We start from the raw sequence: 21,786 nt of genomic DNA on the forward strand, positions 1-21,786 counted from the left end.
GCAGATATTCAGCTTTAAATTGAGGTTGCCCAGACAAATTGTGGATGCCCCATTCCTAGAAGTGTTCAAGGCCAGGTTGGATGGGGCTTTGAGCAACCTGGTCTAGTGGAAGATGTCCCTGCCCATGGCAGGGGAGGTTAAAACTAGATGATCTTTAAGGTCCTTTCTAACCCAAACCATTCTATGATTCAATGAAATGTCTCAGAACTTTAAAAACGTCTTAGAGCTAATTCCAGTTTAGAAACACTGTCATTAAAATTCTTTGTGACTTTTCAAAGGAGGTAAATTCCACTAAGAAATTATTTATTCCGAATAATACATATCCAGTAGTTAACATGAATTGACCAAAATGTGATTTTAAAAGCAGATTATTTTATTTGGAATTGTTTGGAAACTGTCGACAAGGGTTTCTTTTTTTTTTCTCCCCTTCCAGTTGCATTTATCAGTAGATGACATTCTGCTACACAGATAGGAGGTTTCTAATAAGTGATGTCTATTTGCACTGACATTTTTTATTTTATTAACAGTGGCAAGCCTTTTTCCCTTCACTTCACCCACTTAAAATTCCTCTATTAAAATCCTTCCATTTGCCCCAGCAGTGGGATTAATACTGTCTTACAGAAACAACTATACTCAATTAATGTATTACTCAGGGCCTCTGACATGCTAGTAAATAGCAATTTCTTCTATCCAGTTATTAATTGTGTCTTTTTCAGTCATATTAAGTCCTTTTGTATAGCCTAACAGGGGCATCTGCATCCAGGATAAGAATGCAGCAAACCACTTTTTTACTGCTGCTTTGGACAAACCATCCATCCTCGTAGTGCTTCTACTACTCTGTCTAAAGTGAGGGTGATGCTGATCTCTTGTGTTTATGTTCAGCCTGGAAATCTTCGGGCAGCAGGGGCTTTTTACTATGACTTTACAATATGACTTTACAATATGCTTATGCTCCTCCAGAAACAATGCCCCAGTGCTCTGGACCAGCCTAGGCCCCTTCAAAGAGGAGATTGACCCACATTCCTCTCCTGATTGAGACCTCTGTGCTTTGCACATAGGACCATTCCACCTTCTTCATGCTGCTAGAGTGAAACATATTCACTGGAGTCTACAGAGTGTTGTAATCAATAGGACACGTAAATTATTTTGTAGATACTACAGGTTTTTTAACCGAAATATGATGGAAGCACCTTGTCTTTGCTTTGAACTTAAACAATAACTTCAATGAATAACTGTATAACTTTTAAAGCATGTATTTCAAGATATTCAAAACTAACCATGTTCTAAAATTAAAAAATGCAAAGTAGAAATACAGAGGCAACTTGTGATGCAGTTTTGGGCAGAAATTAAAAACTAACTTTGGTTTGCTTTGCATTAGAGCTGGACATCTGGAGATTTCAGAAGGCAACCAGGGAAATTAAATGGAAGATACTTGTCCTCTCTCAATACATGACACTTTCCCAATGAGAGGGTATATATTCTGCTCTTATGAGAATTTGAATCTGATAGTACTACTCTACTTTCTTGGTGTCTCTGTGTTTCCAAATAGGGCATATCTCTATGACAAGTTCTTTAGATTTTGGATCCTTTCACACACATCACAACTAGGATGGAACCAGAAGCCTCGGAGTCGATCCCATTAGCTCAGGTAGAAAGGATTTATGTGCCTGTGCTTTAGATAGGTTATTTGGTAGGACAAGACTATGTTTAAAGGTACTTTTCTTTGCAAAATTCTTGATTCTAAATATAGAACTCAAAGCAACAAAAGAGACTTCACAGACATGTTAGTTTAACCATGTTGTTCCTTGTAATAGAAAGGAAGCAGTCTGAAGTAAACCTTTTCAGATAGACATTTCAGAATTTTGAAATTTTATTCCCAGTTTTGAAGCAGGTCTTTATTTCAATTTGTCAGTCAGTTTAATTTTAAAATTATAAAATTGCATTTGTATTTGACATTAAATATTAAATATTTACTCTTTGACTAAGTTAAATATTTTCATATGTCAGGATTTAAACATTGAGTCATTGATAATTTTGTTTATTTGGGTGTGACCAGGTGTTTTTTCAACTGCCATTGCTCAATTTGGCCTATTAGAGTAGAATGGAAAAGCTTTTAATCCATTAAGTTTTGCTTTTCTTCCCAAGGTTTCCTTTTCTTTTGGTAAACTACAAAAAAATTATGTTTATCTTTGTTCTAAAAATAAAGGTCATCCATCCTACTTCCAGGCAGTTGCCGATGCTATAGAGATTCAGTTCCAAGTCCTTTTTCAGTTGCAAACATCCTGGGTGATACCATGGTTGCTTTATTCACATCATGCAACTTCAGACTTTGGTCTTCATCATCGGGTGCCCTGAGTAATTTATGACCTTTCAGAGTGCAAGTCAGGGTGCTCATCTTAGAAACTTGAAGTCATACAGCATAAATAGTTTCTGAGCTATGTGTCAGTCCTTCTCAGTAAGGTCAAAAACTGGAAGAGGGGAAAATTAGGTTAGAGGTATGGTTCTTTAATGTGAGGGTGGTGAAGCACTATCAGGTGGGAACAGGCTGCCCAGAGAAGCTGTGGATGGCCCATCCCTGGAAGTGTTCAAGGCCAGATTGGATGGGGCTTTGAGTAACCTGGTCTAGTAGAAGGTGTCCCTGTCCATGGCAGGGGGCTTTGAAAGAGATGATCTTTAAAGTCCCTTCCAACCCAAACCATTCTATGATTCTGTGATTCTAGGGTGGGATGCCACTACTTCTTTACTTACGGTTGCAATAAGGAAGCCCTTGCTGAAAACCCCTGTGTTGCTTTGCAATAGAGTGTCAAGGGCTGTTGACAACCTTAAGAAGCGGTTGGCCCGTCATCTTCAGACCTTATACTGAAAGCAAAGTTGTTGCTGACCATTGCTTAGTGTAGTGTCTTGCACTTGCTTTGCTGTCTTGTGAGGTTCCCGAGAAACAGCTGAAGTGACACTTTGATTGTAAAGCAGCAGATTCCTGTTTTTTTCCAAAAATACACGGTGAAAAATATGGTGGGTGGGGTTTGTGGCAGCACACAGTTGTGGCAGTGCATTAGTTGGGGTGATGTGAGCTTTTACCTTCTCTTTCACCTTTTCCTCCTCTTCCTTCTCAGGTGAACCCACACTGCATGCAGCTAAAAATAATTTCTTAGAAATGTCAAGTGTCACCCACTTCATGAGGCTGCTGCCACAGATTTTAGTGAAGAATCTAATAAAGCATAATCAAGGCCAATCCTCTCTGTGTGTAGACAAGGGAGTTTAGATTTTGTGTCAAATCTGAGCAAGATTTATGTCGGAGACTTCTGTTGTAGGGTGTAGAAACAGAGAACTTTATCAAAGGCCTCTGAAAAACACACAGGACTTCTGCTACATTGTGAGCTTTGTTGAAAAGGAAGTAGATTATTTTCGAATAGCTTTCTAAATTAGAAGTGTCCCTGTTGTTTGTTTATTTCTTTGTCCCAACTGCACATAGGGACCAGAGAAGCTTCAATTTATGTCCTGATAAAAAGTACAAGTGTTAGGTGTTTCAGCTATGCTATGTTGCTTTTGAAGTGTATGCAAATCTGCACTGGAGATGTGTTATGATACTAAGGCACACAGCATTTCACCTGCAGTATTACAAGTGAAGCACCAGCAACACCTCTGGTTTTGGTGCAGAGGGGCAACCCTCAGACTGCTCATCGGACAGCCTGAGTAATAATGCGTGAGGGTTAGAAACTGAAACAGGACAGGCAGCTCAGGCCCTGGGTTAGGAGGCTAAAGAAACCTGAAACATTCAGTTGAAGGCTGTTGTCAGGACATGATTACAAGGTGAAATTTGTATCAGTTCTTGCAACTGCTCTGTGCTCTTGGCTGATAGCAGTGCTGTCGCTGCAGTGTCGCCAGGCACAGGCAGAAGTTGCTGTGGAAATCTCAAGGATAAATTTCCTGTTTTTTGATCTCTGTAATCTTTCAGCTTCTAATAACATTTAAGTTGTCAGTATAATAAATGTGAGGTAAATGTAAGAGATTTAGAGAGGGTTTAATATTAATATTGAGAAAGCATTGTAATTTGGTTTTTACAAGCATACCTGTTGCCTCTTTTGAGTGCTGGATCACATGGTAGCACCTCAGTCTACACTGGGTCTCAGAAGTTACTGCTGCAGTACAAGCAAATAGATCTGGAGAATGAAATTGTTTTTGATTTCTGTTTAAAACATGCTAGTTGAACTTTTATGTTCTGTAAAGTGGTTTTCAGGACAAGTTTCAAATTGAAGGGGGGAATGGAAATCCTGGTGTGAGAAAAATCAACAGCTGATAGTTGAGGATGCTAAGCAAGCTAGTTTAAATTTAGTTGAGCCCATATGGTTGCATTTTTGTAGTATAGGTAGGTCTCTTAACACAGCATAAGAGAATAAGTAGCTGTCTGAGTCTGGCCAGAATTCCAGTCCAACCAGAATAGCCTGACAAGGTCTGGTGTTGAGTCCTAGGGTGGAAAGACTTATCCAAAGAGTTAAGAGCATCAGTGTCTCTAGAGTGGGAACAGATCTGAAGAGCACATAGATGTTTGAGTCAGATCTTTTGGGTGGATAAGTAAGCTGTCTTGGGTGCAGTTAATTCAGGGCATTTTTGGGCTACCCTTCAGAATGAGCTCCCTGTTTCTCCCCACTCCTTCTCAAAAGAGTTAATCATTAGCTTAGGGGAAAAGATCCATACCTGGTTAGAGGAATGGCACGTGTTATATTACTGGAAGATACCAATGGCAGGTCTGGAATTTGCCTCATTTAGTACCTTCACAGAAATAATTGGGGTCATCTTTAATAAATTAAGAGATGATGCCAGACTTGACAAGGAATGATGAGGCTGTTAACTCTTTTAGCCAAGCAGTGAAGGGAGGAGCTGTCACTGTGGGAATGTTGTGGCTCAGCAGCCTTCAGGAATATGTTTTGTTTTGGTGGTGGTTTTTTGTCAGTTTTGTATTACATATCTTGAGAGAAAATGCGCATTTGGAACTGCCATGGTTCTCCAATCTGACTCACTGCTCTGCAAAATGCGTGTGATGGCTGGATGGCTGATGAAGTTGATGGTGGCTTTGGCTCTATGTGCTCATATACCTCTGTGTAAACAACCAGAAATTACAGACTACACTGTATTTCTGGTAGCTACAAGGTGGAGTTTTCGTCCTCTGCTAAGTTCTGTTAGCCTGAAGACGATCTAAGTGTTTCTATAAATTTGTAATGAAGGACGTATGTGACTGATGGCCTATTTGTTTTATTTAAGCTTAAAATATGTTTTGTTGTTAAAGTTAAGATGTGATTGGGCAACAGGGAAGAGGTCTGTCTTCTTATGTCCTCTTGAATGCTGAGCATTGTTGGAGATGCACGACTGGGAAACAATACTGGAATGAGAGTACAGCAGGTACGGAATGAAAGACAAGATGTGAGAAGCAGGGGAAGAAAGGCGTGTAACCTGAACAGGTTAAAAAAGTACATGGTGGTAGATGTATAGCCAGTTCTCCATGCTGAGAAAGCTGGACTTCAGACAAAGCAGGATGAAAAAAACCAGATCCTGAAGTCACTGCATAAATATACTAGATAGTATGGGAGATTCCTTATAAAGATCTTATTTCTTTCTATTTTATTTGACTTTCAGGTTATATATTTAAAAGCTATTTGTTCTGGTCTGTGTTCTAATAAAATTTAGATTTAGAGATTGAAAGCTGCCTTGGTGTTTTTGAGATATTTTTGGTCAGGTCATCATCAAAGCACAAACCAACTTTGAGCTCCTCCAAAACCTGGCAGACATTTTCAGTCTTGTAAGACTTTTTGGAATACTTTCATTGTTTTGGAGGTGGAGAGTAGGTTTAGTTAATAGTGGCAGTGAGAGGCTACTGACTTGTCTCCACTATATCATCAAAAGACTCAGAACTGGAAGATTTACTTATTCTTTATTAGTGAATAATCAAGTTAACCCAAACTGATTTTGCCCATTTTCTCATAGATGCTATGAGTATAGTTCTGCTTAGTTTCTGGTTTATAGCTAGATATCTGGACCAAATAGTTTTTTCTAAGACAATCAGAATAATCTAAGTGGGATAAATGGTTCAATTTTGTTTGGGCTTTTTTGTGGTTTGTTTTTTTTTTGTTGTTGTTTTTGGGTTTTTTCCCCTCTTGGAGCATTAGTTACCATGAAAGGAGTCTGCCACTTATAACCATTTTTTTCTTACTACAGTCAGTCTTGAAGCAAGAACAGTTCCAGAGAAGCAAGATTGTTTGTGCTGAAGTCTGTCAAATGGTTTTAGTTGAGTGACTGCCTGTCACAGTTTCCTGTGATTGTTCTGTATCAGTGTCAAATTCTACTGATGTCCTTAAAGCCCAGATCCTGAGGTCATGTAACTTCATAAGAGTTTGTTTTCTTTCTGTGTACTCCAAGTTTTCTTGGATAACAGAGGTGGAGTGAAGACAAAAAACCTTTGAGAGTGTGGCCCAAGTTGAAAAATAAGCAGAGAGGAACTTCTGTAAGACACAGCTTTGTTATACCAAAGGTAGAAGAAATTACTCTCTTATTCTGAATCAGAAATGGTTCAGATTGTGTTTTTCAACTCAGGGGATTAGTTTCTTGTCTCACTATTTGAAAATCAGTTTTCCAAGCTGCTGCTCTTAAGATTTCTGAACTGTGTTTAACATGACATTATAAAGCCTTGCAGTCTGTAGGCTGAACAGAACTCATCTTCCTCACAGGGAGAATTTGGGGAAAATGGGATCTCAGTAAACCAAAGCAGCCATGCATTACTTCTCTTTCTATCTCTCCATCTCATTGTATTCTCGCAAATAAAACGTACAAGCACAAGCATAGGAAAAGGTCTGCCATTTCTTCCCTGGTTAAAGAGCACTGCCAGATAACACTTAGTTACACTGTAAAGAGGAAAGAACAACTTAATATTTAGTATTACTGGCTACTTGCTGGTTCAAGTAGTTCCTACTAATATGTTTCACATAACTCATGACATTTCTTGGGTATCTATTTTTTAAATAAATAAATAAATAAATAAATAAAAAACTGTAGATCCTCAATCATAATTTTTGGTGATACTGCCTTCCTTTCACTTCTTTTGCTGTAAGTGGTTTTGAAGATTAAAGTGAAAATAGCTACCTTTTGTGAAAGAGGAATGTAATGTTGTTTAAAATGTTAAAAAATATTAATGATACTGTATGTATAATGATATTATATTTAATATATATTTATGTATTTAATATATAATTAATGTATGTATTTATATATTATATAGAATTTGTTTTATCTTCCATATGAATTAATGACAGTGCATTCATGCTTTCCTACAAAATTAAGTATTTTTCTAATTATATAAAGTACTCATACTAACAGCATAAACTTAAGCTTGTCTGATGGAACTTCTGCAATCTCACTTTATACAAAAGCAATAATGTTGCTAACTAATAAATAAATATGGAACTATATTTATTTCCCTTTCACAGTGGAATTATCCATTTCTCAATCAATTTTCCTTTAGAGTCTTGTATCTCCAGTAATCTTGCTTGTTCGTCAAGAGAACTGAGATGTAGTTTGCACTTAACAGATCTCATTTTCTGTGATTTCTTGTCTTTGTAAACAAATATGTTCAGGCAGTGTTGGTGAATGACATGGTTTGACAATAAAGATTTATCTTAAACCATAAAGATTAAATAATAATATATAAAAATACATAAATTTCAACTAAGGAAAATATTTACTTTTCTATTTTTTTAAAGGTTGGAAATGAGTTTATTGATCCAAATTTTTCATAGTAGATGTTTTCCTGTCAGATATAACAAAAAAGGGAAATCCCTTTTTTTTCTACATCACTGATCACTAAATTGAAATGTAATTATTTTATCAATGTCTTTATTTCCTTTTGTGTGATTTTATTTTTTTTTTACTATGAAACAGGTTTATTTATCTTTTGTTACTACTTGCTGATTTTATTATATTATTAATCAGGAGTTTACATTGCACTAAATGGTTAGCACTGATGAAAAAGAACAATTCCTTTTTCTTTTGACTTTCTGATTTATGTGTTTAAACCTGCACAAATCTCAGTTCAATTTAATCAACTCAAGAAACTGTCATGTAGAAATGACAGTTTGTGATTTTTTGCAATTTTATAAAATGTAGTAATGTATATGTTTATGGTGGTGGCAGTAAGAAATGAGACTGCAACATTAGGAGATATTTGGAATCTGCTGCATCTGAAACAAGGAAAGCTTTATATGTTGTTCAGTATCAAAGAAAACTGAGTCTTTGCTCTGAAATGTGTCTCTGACATACCACATGAGAACAAATCTTATGGAGAGCAGCTGAGGGAGCAGGGGAGTTTAGCCTGGAGAAAAGAAAGCTCAGGGGAGACCTAATGCTCTCTGCAACTACATGGAAGGAGATGGAAGGCAGGTGGGTATTGGTCTCTTCTCACAGGCAATAAGTGACAGGTTAAGAGGAAATGGCCTCAGGTTGTGCCATGGACAGCTTAAATTAGATATTAGGAAAAATTTCTTCATGGTAAGGGTTGTCAAGCACTGAAACTGGCTGCCCAGGGAGGTGGTGGTCACCATCCCTGCAGGTGTTTAAAGAGGTGTAGATGTGTTGCTAAGGAAGTGGTGGATTTGGCAGTGCTGGGTTAATGGCTGGACTTAATCATCTTAAAGGTCTTTCCAAACTATGTGATTCTATGATTCTATATACTACATTTCCTAATTATCACTTCCTAACTGGAATAAATCTCCCTTGTACTGGTTCATTGTCAGTGCAATTTCTGTTTGCCTCCCCTTTTGAGACTAGTCAGTAACTTAAAATTTCTTGAAAGTAATGTGAATGGCTTCTTTCAGTATTTTGGCAAGAAAGTAGAAGTAAATTTAATACACCATGTTCTTGAAAAGTGTATTTCAGAAGGAATGGGTTTGCATATCTAAGCAGAGGGAATATACTCCTTCATTTTGTAGACTTTTATATATTCTGGCAAGAATTAAATGAAGTTAATAACAAATTAAGGACTCCTGCTACTTGGTATTATTGAAGATTCCCAAATGTAACAATAGAAAATAGAGTGTGTTTTAGGACTCAATACTTAGCTTTGCAGATTATCTTTTTGTCCTCTCTCCATTGACCATTACCATGATGGCTTTAAATATTTTAGAATAGATGGTTTAAGTGCTTTAGGATTTAGTTCTAATCAGTTGGTGAAAAAAATAGAAGCTGACTTCAGATACTTCATTGTTTTGTGATGCAGTATGCAAGGAGATAAATAGTAAAATTTATAAAAATAAATATAATGTTTAAATATTGAGTTCCAGAAATAGAAATTATCTAGGAAAGGGAGTATCAAATTCATTCTTTGATAAGTGGGGTGTTATGAGAAATATATTCAGTTACATTTGCAAAGGTCATGTATGCCCATCCTATTGTGCTTTCAATGTTCAGTGATATCTTCAGAGACATCTCATTCTTAAAACCCATTTATCTACTCATTCAAAGGGCAATTCATTACTCAAATATATATACAAGTTAAATGGTAATACAATCTGTCATGTTGTGGTGCCTTGGTATTTTTTGAGTGTGACTAAAATTATGTTTGGTCTTTAACAAAGCCTTTTATGGAAAGCTAACAAAGTAGAGATTATTGCAAAAATGAAGACACAGAAATTACTTAATTCTGGAATATATTGTTTGATGCCCTTTTTTTTTAAGGTAAACATTAAGCAATTTTTTGTATAATGTCAATATTTTAGTGTCAGAATTCAGAATCAAGAATACGCCATGTAGAACTAAGATGTTCAGGTATAGGAAGGGGTCCTAAACAAAATACTAGAAAATTATTTTGTCCAAGTCAATAAGGTTCAGTAAGAAAGGGTATTTTTTAGGCTTATGAAAAGTAAAAAGAACAAATAAAAATTGTAATAACAAGACTTCTCTAGAATGGAATTTAGACAATAGAATTTTTAACATTTTGAATAAACTGAGAAAGAGAATATAGGTGCAAAAATGGATTTTGTTTTCATCAGTGGAAGGTGATACTTGTTAGATGATAGTCAAATATATTAAACTCTAACTGGTGCTATCTAAGTAAGCTTGGGAGCAGACACCAGCTTCTTCTCAATATTCCTGTGTAAAACATAAGCTATTTTAGATATTGAAAAACTGGAGATCATTGAATTTTAGCATATTAGAAGAAACACAGGTCAACAGTGGAAAGCAGTATTTAGCCAGAAATCTTCCAAGAAATCCCTGTGTTGCAAGATCAGAACCATTAGAGTGTACAATATAGTCCAACAGAAAGAGAAATGCAGACAGTTAAATGAATTTACTAAAATTGAACTACCATAACCGTGTAAAATTGTGACTTTGAAAACAATGTTTATTCTGAACAACCTAAACTTCTCTTTCCAACAAATACCCTTCAAAAATAATATGCCCGGTAAAGGAGGCTATTAATGATTATGCTGTAGACAAGTCTATTAAATCAAATTATCTTGTAAATCTGAACAGATATAAATTATCCCAGCTAGAAGCCAAGTTGCTGTAATTCTACTGACAATCAAATTTGTTCAAATAAAACCATGTAGCAAGAAACAAATCTAATGTAGTTTGAAATGTACTGAAAGACCTAGAGAAAAAATGTCACTGCCCACAAACGGAAGGGAGCACATTTTTCAGTTAACATAAAAACATTTGCAATACAAAGGCAAGGATGCCAGCACAAAGGGTGTGATGCTGTGCTTTCAAGAAAAGCAACCATTTTGCAGAACTCCAACCCACTTTCATAGTTTACCAGGAAATTTCATAAATGCTGTGGAAGTACCAATGACAATGACAGCGCAGGAACGTAGGAGGACTCTCTGTCTCTTAAATGTACTCTCAAAGTGAGGTTCTGCGGGAGATGAGCTTGTGATGTGAGGCATAAACGGATAAAAAGTAGAGTTAAAAATAAACACCAAAGTTGAGTGCCTTGTAATCATCATGAGAACAGAAAAATAAGTGAGCAAAGAGAAAGCCACCATGTTTCAGAACAAGTACTATTATTACTTATGGGAACAGGGGATAATGGAAGCTATTGCTTTTCTGAATTCACATTATGTCCTTTTCCCCTCTGCCCTGAATAAAGCAAAACTTTCTTTTAAAAATATTTTTCTTTAAAGTTTTTAATTAAATTTTAGTTTTCTGATGTATGCTATGAGATATTGAAAACATTACTTTTAAAATCAGAGAGCTTTAGGATATAAATATCTAGATTTTATCCTTCTCTATTAAGAATGAAAGTAAAAACAACACAATCAGAAACTTGGAAACATTGAGACTCCTGGTTATAGGACAGTCTAATAAAGAAATTAGGAGTGTATAAAGCTTTTGAATGCTGAAAGGTTCAGAAACAGCTGAAGACACTAGTAACAAAGGAACATTATTGGTTTAGATGCCTATTTAGGATTTTATCACCTTTAAATGAAGTACAAAGTTCTGCATTTTCATTGACTATGTACTTGCTTCAGGAAGCTTGCCTTTGTGATGGTGTAACACGCGTATCAGAAGACCCTGCACTTTAACGTGTTGGAATGATGCAGCAAGACTTGCCAAAAAGAAGGCAAAAGTAGTGTAATGCAATCATCTGTACTGACTGTACCTGTCTGAGTACTGTTGCAATTAAACATAAACAGTACGCTTGAGAAGAAAATTACTTTTGGAAGCTGGGAAAAACATTACAGCAGGAACTGAGATAGTTGAAATGAGAATTTTAAAAAAAGGAAGTGTCATTTACATGGGATCTGGTCTGTGCTTCTGGAGCTGAATTGCTTGGTGGAATATGTTTCTAAAATACTAAGCAGTACAGAGACATGTTTAAAGTTTTAAAAAGTATCCAGACACTAAACTGAAGCAACAATAGCTTTCTGTGCGGTGATGGGTCTTGAGATTGTCTTGAACTGTGGTATAGTGGATGGGGTCTAATCCTGCCTAGGGGGGTAGTTAATTCTTGTCCAAAGTAGAGACGCTTCAGCAAGAAAGATGGCAACGATCGCAGTCCAACACTGCCTCTCCCTCTTATCCCCCCCCGTTGTTGGGGTACTCTTGTGTGAGAAGTCAGGAAAAGGGGCCTTTTACATGTCCCAGGCCTTACAAACTAATGAGATGTCTGGAGTGGATGAGACACTCAACTTTGGGTGCGTATTTTACTTCCCAACTTCAAAAGAAATCTGCATGTTGCAGAATTTTGAGGGGTTGACTTTTTTTAAAATCCTAAGGCGTACTATAAATGGGTTTTTTTATAATTCAAATAAAGTTCAATAGATGAGGAAGAAGATGCCTAACAAATGCTGACCATAACATCAGCAAGCAAAAAATGACAACCAAGTCACAGTGACTATTGGAGGACCATAAATCTCATTTTTTTTCTGGACCAAACGTGAGTGGTACTTTTAGTACTGAAATATCCAAACGTAAAAACAGCAGGAGGGAAATGCAAAGAATAAAGGACAAGAATAAAGATGAAGAACCTGGAGCTACCAGTCATCATCATGAGTTTGATGCTACGCTATCTGAGTAGAATATACTTCTAAATACCAACTTTCACTTGGCTCACTGAGCAATTCATTTTTTGACAGACTGGCAGCTGACTGGAAAGTTTATTCTCCATAAGAATGTAAGTTAATATAAGACTAACCCACCATTAAACATTTGCTTGTCATCTCAAACAGGCTTTTATTTAGTACCTTTACACAGAAGAGGGAGTAAATAATGACAGGCTAAAAAAACCCTCCTCTGGTAAAAATTAAAACTCCAGTGGATACTGAGGGATTAATTTTTCATGGTGTTAATATACAGTGGGCATATTCAACATTGTTCTTCTAGTAAATTCATCTATGCCTTAACACTCATATTTAGTGAGTTTGTGCCTTAGATTATTTTAAACCTATAAAATTTCTAAAAAGAACTGTCCTGGCAGTATGTCAGAGTGGGGAAGGAGATGCTAAAACCATTTTCTTTGTGAACAGAAAATATTCGAAATTCAAAACATGAAGTGTCATAATTGTTCTAGAGCAAAAGCTGCACTCAGGCTGCCTTGAGTTAACGCCAAAGCCATTTTTGTAGCCACTATTGGAGAGAAAAGACATCTTAATTAAACTCTGCCTTTGTTGAAGACATCAGAAAAGCTACTGGCAGAGTGTGCATGCTAACTGCAATCACGCATGCTGCCATTACCACTGACAAGGAAAAAAACCAATAAAAGTGGGCTGCAAGTGGCTGCTGTCACACAAATTGCTGTGGAAGAAAGCTGTTGCTTGTCCCTTCAGTATGTCTTTGAATTTTAAATGACAACCCCTAATAACCACAAGTCAGAATAATTTTTTCCACAGTAGGGCTTTACTGACATGTCACACAGAACTGTTCAACTTCAGAAGTCAAGGTGCAAAATAAGATCAATGAAAATCATTAGGAGATGTTGAACTTTGATTGTTGATCCATGGTGAAGTTTGGGTTTTTTTTGTTTCTTTCCCCCTGAAGTCAAGGTGTTTAAAATTATATAGAAATGGCATCGTTCACAAAAAACAGGCAACTAGGACTTGGAGAAAACTAGCAGCAGTATATCTATAATAAAATCACCCTTATCATGTTCATTTGTGGTTTATCATTTTGTTGTATTTTCTCGCCATTCTCTTATTCTTACATGTGGGAAGATAAAGGCATGTGTGGGGTTTAATGGATAAGAATAAATACTGGTCTTCTGTCTGTGTCACTGCCATTAGAGTTAAAGAAAGGTAACATATCCAGTACCCTTGTGGACAGGCAGCATCAGTCTTCTGCTATTTTTTCTGGGCTTTGCTGCTCACTCCTGCTGTCTAGCAGACAGTATTAAAAAAAAAGGAGAAACTAAAGAAAGTGTAGTCCAGAAGGATTTGAGAAACTCATTTGTAAAACATCTGAAACTAAGACTGTTCCTGTAATGTTATTAAGAGGCAATGGGTGGAAAAAATACCATAGAAATACAAGGACTACCAGATTTCTCTTCTCTGCTTACTGCTCAGGTGTCTCAAAAAGGACCTGAAAGAGTAATTTATCTTTCTGCCAGGAGAAGAGATAAATTCCTTGCTTGACAGGATTGTCTGCTTCATCTTGGAGATATTTACTTTGAAGCTGTATGGAGTAGTCTTTGTGACTATTGCTTATTATGACTCACATAGAGATTGATGTGTCATTTCATACAACTCTATCACTAAATCTGGGTTGCGTTTTGGATAAGATCAAAGAAGTACCATGTCTAATTTCCAGTTCCTCCAGTTTTCTGAGCACTGTTGAGCTAAAACATTTCGTTGTTATTTACTTTGATTCTGTGATCTGATGCACTGTGATATATGTTTACTAAAGATTAGAATCAAGAACTAGTAAAATATGCATGATTAAATTACTTGTCAGGAACACAAGTTTTAATCTCGCCAAGGACGGGGGGGCCTTAAGGTAGAAAAGATGTTCTTAGGTAAAAAAGATTTTGATAATCCACAGAAAAAAAAAATGAAACCAACAAACTAAGAAGAAAGTTTCACTTGCTACATAACAGTAGTTATTATTTTGCTATGTTTGGATTTGAATGAACAAATAAATGGAGGATTCATACTCTGTCTCATCACACATAGGCTGAAAAGCTAGCTGAAGTGGATAGCTATTCACTAAGATACTTTCATTTGGGTATAATTTTGGATGGTTGGTAAAGCAGGGTTAACTTTAAATAATGCTTTTGATGAAAACATACTCAAATGATTGTTAGAAAGTAGATTTGTCAATTTAGAAAAATTAACAGAATAAGTATAAAGAACAACTTTGAAAGTCACTTCTAAGTTTGACATTTTTCCCTTGAAGCAATAAATGTAAACAACTGGTGACAGTGAGTTGGCTGTGCTTTGCCTTCCTATGAAACTTTGCACTAGAAAGTGTTGATAAATAATCTTTTATTCATAATTCTATAGGTATAGAAAGTGTTTTTCAAAATGCTGATACTTTTCCTGTAAATAATATTTAAAGATCTAGTTTTAATAACATTTTAAAAGTTATTTTATTTAGTCTTTAAAAATGCCCTTTTTAGTACATGTTAAGTACGCATGTTTAAAATTGTCAGTTTGAAAGTACACATTGAAAGTATACATTGATATGAAAGAGCTCTTGTCTCCTTTTTAAATTATGAAAATAGTTTTGAGTTGCCTGATGAAGCTGATGGAGACATTCAAAGATAATACACTTTAACATGTTTATAAATTTTTTAAAAATATTTCTTTTTGAGTATTCCTATATAAAGACTGAAAAACTTTTGCTAATTTAAAAAATCATGGAAAGCAAAATCTGCAGGTACAATAAATTTAAAAAAATAAGTTGTAATGTGCTTACACGTTAATCATCAAAAGGTAATGTTATTTATTTGCATGCCTCAGAAGTCTTACAGTGTTATTATTTATAGCAACAGTTTTATTATATTTACAGTTTAATCTTGTATTATTAATTTAGATGGGTTTATTGTTTAATATGACTTTGTAATTTGGATACTCAATAAAAACATTTTCAGAATAATTTCATAGAACCGAGCCCCTATGGAAAACTTCTGAACATATAACTTAGAGTAAGTTTTGTTTATTAGTGTTTATTTCCACCTCCCCATAGGATACTATAAGTAACTCAGATTGACTAATTGTGAGAGCAATTATACACAGATTCAAGGAGGATTTTATATTCTGGCCACAGGGTTGCATGGAGACACTTTCTGTCTTAGAAGTTCACCTCTTTGTTACATATCTGTATCAAAATCTTTATGAATTTAGTTCACTACTGTGGAACTAAGTATGATATGACATAGATGCTTTTAATGCTAATGTTCTCACAAGTTTATGTACTGGCTACCTGGAGCTGGGCCTAATAGTTAATGTTTAACAATATTAATACTAATATCACACAGAGGTAGTGCTTTTGATTTTTTTTAAGATGTGATGTCTTCCTTCTCTGAACCAGTTTTGAAACAGCTCAATTTGTAATTTGGTAAGGCAACATCCATGCTATGAATCAAAAAGTTTGCGACTTGGCAGTCCCTGTCCAATTCTTAGAAATTTCATATATTCAGAGTATTAAAGAGAATACCTTCGTTGTTCAGCTACCTAAATTTCTCATGGCTTTAGCTTACTGAGGATTTTCCATCTGTTGAAGAAAGGTTATATCTTGCCCTGATAATGGGTGTTTTTCCCTGGGGAGTGTAAGAGGGTAGGTGGGCTGAATCCGCTTCTAGATTGGTAAAATATTTTGGGAACTCTTCAGATGGTACTGTTACAAATTATATCAGATTAGTGTATCACTTTCAGTAGGAAAGGAAACAGACCTTTTCCTTCCAGTTTCCTTAAAACTTATGTGCAGTACAGTAAGTTACTAACATGTATGAAACGAGTAGAGTTTTTCAAATGTTTTGTTATTTTCTGTAAGGGACTATACTTGTTGCTTAAGTCTAAACTTTTTTGCAGGGCTTAATCTGGTTTAAGCTTTTGACTGTGGGTATTTGAGATGTTCTTTTTTCTCTGTTTTACCTGTGTTAATTGTAATGAGGAATGTTGGAGGCAGAGAACAGGACACACAACTGATCTAATAACACTCTGCAGCAAGATTTTTCTCCATCTCCATCAGCACACATCCTGTTGTAGTACTTACTTTTAAGACAGCAATGCTGCTTCACCAAACTTCCTCCTACAGTGAGAGAAGTAGGGATAACTCTTGGAAAAAGTTTTGAGGCTAGTGACAAAATATGTTTGTCTTTCAGATCCCCAGCTCAAGGGTATAGTGACCAGGTTATATTGCAGGCAAGGCTACTACTTGCAAATGCACCCCGATGGAAGTCTCGATGGAACCAAGGATGACAGCAGTAATTCTAGTAAGTGACTGCCCCAGGGGAATGTCTTAATCGCCCACACAGATCGCATCGCTCGAATGTGTATGCACAGACACCGTGTTAATGCCTTTGAAGGGTTTCTGAATGTGTTTTGTTCAAAGGAGGAGGGTTCTGTCTGTTTGAAGCTTGATGACCACCAGCATGGCTCATACAGGATATTGGCCTAAATATGTTCCCTCTGAAGAGAAAGGTGTAAGTGCTCATGGACCTTATGAGTGAGATATTTAGGCCAATGATTGTCTTCTGGTAATTTTATAAAAATGGTAAAATTATATTAAAATATTTTTAATAAAAATTATATATTTAACATAATTTTTTTACCTTCCAATAAATAACAAAGAAAAAAAGAGCTGGAAACTAAATTTCCCTGAAAAATCTGGATATATAGGCCCTGATTCAGCAAAGCAAATAAATGTACATTTAACTATTAAAGTCCTGCTTAAAACACACACTGAAGTACCTTGCTGAATTGGGGCTAAAAATCCTACAGTCCCTATACAAGAAAGAGTTCCAATGACCTTAAGCAAATTTCTGCCACTGTAGGGGCTGCATCAGTGAGAGTTTTCAGAAATATTCCAAACAAAAGCAGTCTTGAAAGGCCGTGTGGCTGACTGCTTTGATACACTTTTCCTATGATAAGGCCACATATTTTCATTCAATGAGGATATATGTCTTTGATAACTTCAGCTGCAAATGATAATTAAAAAAGCCTATTCTTACTCTAGAAACAGTTGATTTGTATTTTGTATATTTTAATTATAATGACATATTTAAGTAACATTTCTGTGTGACCTTGAGTTCTATTTTAGGCACTTTTAATACAAAAGCTTTATCTTCTTGTTATGCATACATATACATAAATAAGCCTTCAGTTTCCTCAAAAATCTTGGAATTAGGCTACAGAAATTAGGGGATTTGAGGTTTCTGCTTTACACTGGTAAGGTCTTATTTTATCTGTTAATGCATGGCTGTCATTTATAACACTTTTCATCAACAGATAACATGATCATCTTTTATTGTTTTGTTTTTTTAAAGTGAGAAAAGCTGATTAATCTATTTTGATATGTACTTCTCTGCCCGCTTTCCAAGTGGTTTTGTCCCTCCCCACACCCTCCCTCCCCACCCCATTCCTTGTTTATTTTCTTCCCTCAGTGTGTCCATCTCTCATGCCCACTTCTGTACTGGACTAGATACTAAGACCTTATACAGAAAAGACTATTACTGCCTTTTATAGAAGCTTTACCCAGATGAGGTCTGAGAAATATATCTTAGAGTGCTAGTGTGTGTCTCTCTCTGCCCATCTCTCTTATTTTCAGCTTCAGCGAGAAGGTGTGTATGACTACAATAATTTTGCAAAGTTTTATTGTTTTTTTCTGAGGGATTTTTTAAATCTTAGAACTCTATGAATTTGGATTATTTGCAAAACTGGACCATACTACTTTTTACTGTTGTCAGCTTCACAAATCTTTTTTTTTTAATTACTATTTAATTTACCTTTCTCTCCCTTCTTCCCTGCCTTTCTGATTTTCCATCTGTCTATCCATGTCTTTTATTCTTCTTTTTCCAAAATGCAGAATGACTTATAATATTATAATTATTATATATGTATCATTATAATATTATAATTAATATTATAAGTATTAGGAAATATAGAACTTCTCCAAACTCAACCAAATACCAGATAGCAATATTGTGTATTTTGGATAAATATTGTTAGATAACATTGTGTTTTACTTCAAAATTATTTTTTAGGCTATTTCTTTTTCATAAGAGTATTTTTTTCTGTCTTTAACTGGTGTGATTCTTTTTTTTTATTCACTAGTCCAATTTTACAATATTTTTTAGTAAAGACAGTTTAGAACAGAATGCAAAATTAATGTGTTTGCCAGGAGGGCCTATAATGTCCACCTGAAATTTTGCTGGTATAGATGTATCAACACTGTATTAAGAGCTGAAAAGATTGATCTAGTTGGTCTATTCATTAATATAAAAAGATATGAATATGTGTCTGTTTCTTTTGTGCTGTCAGTCTTTCTCCTTATTTTTTTCCCTTTCCACTCTATTTCCTTCCATTTCCTGTTGAACTTTTTTTCCTATTGCTTTTGTTTATTGCAGCATATTTTGGTTTTCCTTCTCTTTTTTACTTTAAAACAATAATTTTCTCATGGATGGAATTCCTAGCATTTTGATATTTTATTTTCTGAGCTCCTTAGCATGATAATTTCTGTCTGAGGCTTACAGGTAAATAACTTCTGGCAGTGGCCCAAGGAGAAAATCCTGCTTCTGACCATTGTGTTTACAGACTGCCTATTTAATGTGCCCAGTGGGTGAAGGGATGGACATATATTAGCTGTCAGTAGGACAGACAATATGCTTATCTTGATAATGAAGATGACTTCCATTTGATTGTGTTCATAAAAAAAGAAAATACAGACTACCAAAGGGTTTGCACCTCTGCCAGCCTTCCACCTGTCTTCTGGACTATTCACTGTCCCTGAAGAGAGAGCGCTGGCCATCTGAGTAAAATGGGTGTCAGAAAAGCAAGGCGTGAGAGTCAGAAAAAGATGTATTTTCTTTTTTGTCTTCAGCAAGGAAACTGTTTGAAGCTTAGTCATGCTGCTACTTTTTGTGCTTCTGCAATGTATTCTGTGTCAAGCAGTTAGAGCAGTGCTTGAAGTTAAAATTCCCTCAAGTGCCTATATCATTTAGTACTCATTTTATATGTATGTCAGTAAACAATAAGTTACACACTATTGGAGTCGCAGTGTTACAGAGAGGTAGCGTAAACCAAGATTAAGATGTCTTTAAAGCTTCTCAGTAGTCACTTTAATGACATTTTGCTTCTATTTGAAGTCAAAATGAGTAGTACCAGTGGATTTAATCAGCTACTCTAGTGCAAACCATTGTCCCAGCTTGCCTTAAGTCTGAGTAAAGGCTAGAGTCTGCAGAGAGAGAGATGGCAAGATTTTTAGTACATTGCTGAACACAAATCTTTCCATGAAAAAGGAAGAAAGATGTGACTACTTGTAATTACATCCCTGAAGGTACTTTTGTCTGTTCATGTTGATGGCCGTGATATTAGAACTCAACCTAAACAGACTGATAGATTTCAGTTCAGTGTTGTAATTTCTATGTATAACTTTTCCAAGCTAATCATGTTTTGTGAAAGAGTGTGAATTAATGCACCCATTGGTTAATGATGCTGAGTTTCCTTAGATCGCATCACCAGATCAAGGCTGTTAGCTTAAGCAATCTTGTGTGTTCAGTCTGTGGGTTTTTTTGCCCCACTCTCAATCATACGTAGAAAGAGGCTTTAATACATTGCTTTTATTATTTTAGCAGGTTTTCTCTTTTTTGTTTCTCTAATGCCTTACAGTTTATGGTTTACTTTTGGAGCATGTTTGTAGTAAAGGCAGGAGTGACTGTGATTAAAGCTGTAGGCTTGTTTACTGAGGTCCTACTCAGTGTAGCTGTCTCTCTCTAGCTCTAATTTTCCTGGATTTTACAGATGCAAATGCAACTTGCTTCAGTGTTGTCCATGGGCCTTATCATTAATAATTAGGAAAGCTACAAGCTACTACATAGAAATCATAAAGAAATAGAAGAGATTTCCATATGTGCTTGTGGTAACAAGCATAACATTCTCCTCCTGTCCTCCCCACCTAAACCAGCTCATTTTTAGGTTTTGGTCTATCTTCAAAGTTTTGTCTTATGAATGAAGGGTAGGTTCTGTAGGAAGACTAATAAATTTGAGAAACAGACAATTCTGATTCTTTAATTTCTGAGATCAAAACCCTAAATCTTTTAGATCTATGGTTTCTTTTGATTCACCTAGAGAGTGTATCTCAGACAACAACCACTGAAAAAATTCAACATAAATGGTGATACTTTCCTTTATAGGAGATAGACCTGATTGCAACACTCAAATGTAGCTATTTGCACCCCTTATGAATTACAGTCATGTTTAGAACATGTTTATAACATGCTGTAATTAAAAGAGCATTACTCATTGGTAATTAACCTTATTTCATAAGGTTATAAATGACAAAGATAACGTTAACCAAGCAACTTTGATCTGGCTTTGTTGTGAACATCTCTTCCTGTATTATTCTGCAGCCTCCTTTACCTCCTTTGTGATGCTTGGTAGCTGGTAGAGTTGCTGTTCAAGAAAATCCTGCAACCATTTATCATTCCTTTGTTTTCATCTTTTAATGCATGCTCCTAATATTTTATTTATATCTTCCAAATTGAATATGGAAGTATTAACTTTTTAATGTCTTTCTAAAGCACCTACCCCTATCACATTTCGGTTTGAAGATAGAAATAAAATAATCTTTACAGCACCCTTTTAAGGTAAAGGAGATAATTAGACAGAAATAAAGCACATGAAGATTAAAAAACAACACCTGCAGTGCTGTTAAATTTGGATTAATGAACATTAAATTTGAATTACTGCACTGAAATACCTGCAGCCTGTTTTTCACATTGCTTTTTACTGAAGTTTGTCTTCCAAGAATTATTCAGGCATTTACTCGTCTACCTACACTACCTCTGGGAGTTAGGTAAGCCTGTTTCTCCCTTTGGGATAATCTTAGTCTGACAGAGTCAGTGAAGGCCATGTTCAGTTATGTTTTAATTATGTCTTGTGTAGTCAGGTAGGTAGAATGGGTTTGCTCCATAAGAAATGGGTGGACAGACCTCTAAATACCAACCTTTTTGCACTCATTGCCAATCTAAGAGATGTTCTGATGGAGTCACCGTTTTTGCCTGTGGGCCTGCAGATGAAAATAAATTAAAGAAATAGTTGCCTTGACCTGATTGGAGATTTGGTGCTGTGGAAAGTTTTGTTAACTGAC

At 35.7% G+C, this 21,786-nt stretch overlaps 1 protein-coding gene across 4 annotated transcripts in view; it reads left to right on the forward strand.

Moving 5' to 3' along the window:
- Nucleotides 1-21,786, forward strand: part of FGF14 (fibroblast growth factor 14) — a 391,737-nt gene that overhangs the window by 287,422 nt on the left and 82,529 nt on the right. For 3 of the 4 annotated variants that reach the window (XM_051780668.1, XM_051780672.1, XM_051780669.1), the window contains one exon: nt 16,802-16,912. The exons of the other annotated variant lie outside the window; for it this stretch is intronic. In XM_051780668.1, coding sequence (XP_051636628.1) covers nt 16,802-16,912 — 111 coding nt within the window. The remainder of the gene's footprint in view (nt 1-16,801; nt 16,913-21,786) is intronic. 4 annotated transcript variants of the gene reach the window in all.

This window comes from Manacus candei, unplaced genomic scaffold (assembly GCF_025592945.1).
Source record: "Manacus candei isolate 608988 ecotype Guabito, Panama unplaced genomic scaffold, ASM2559294v1 h1tg000014l, whole genome shotgun sequence".
In the NCBI taxonomy this organism is placed as follows: domain Eukaryota; kingdom Metazoa; phylum Chordata; class Aves; order Passeriformes; family Pipridae; genus Manacus; species Manacus candei.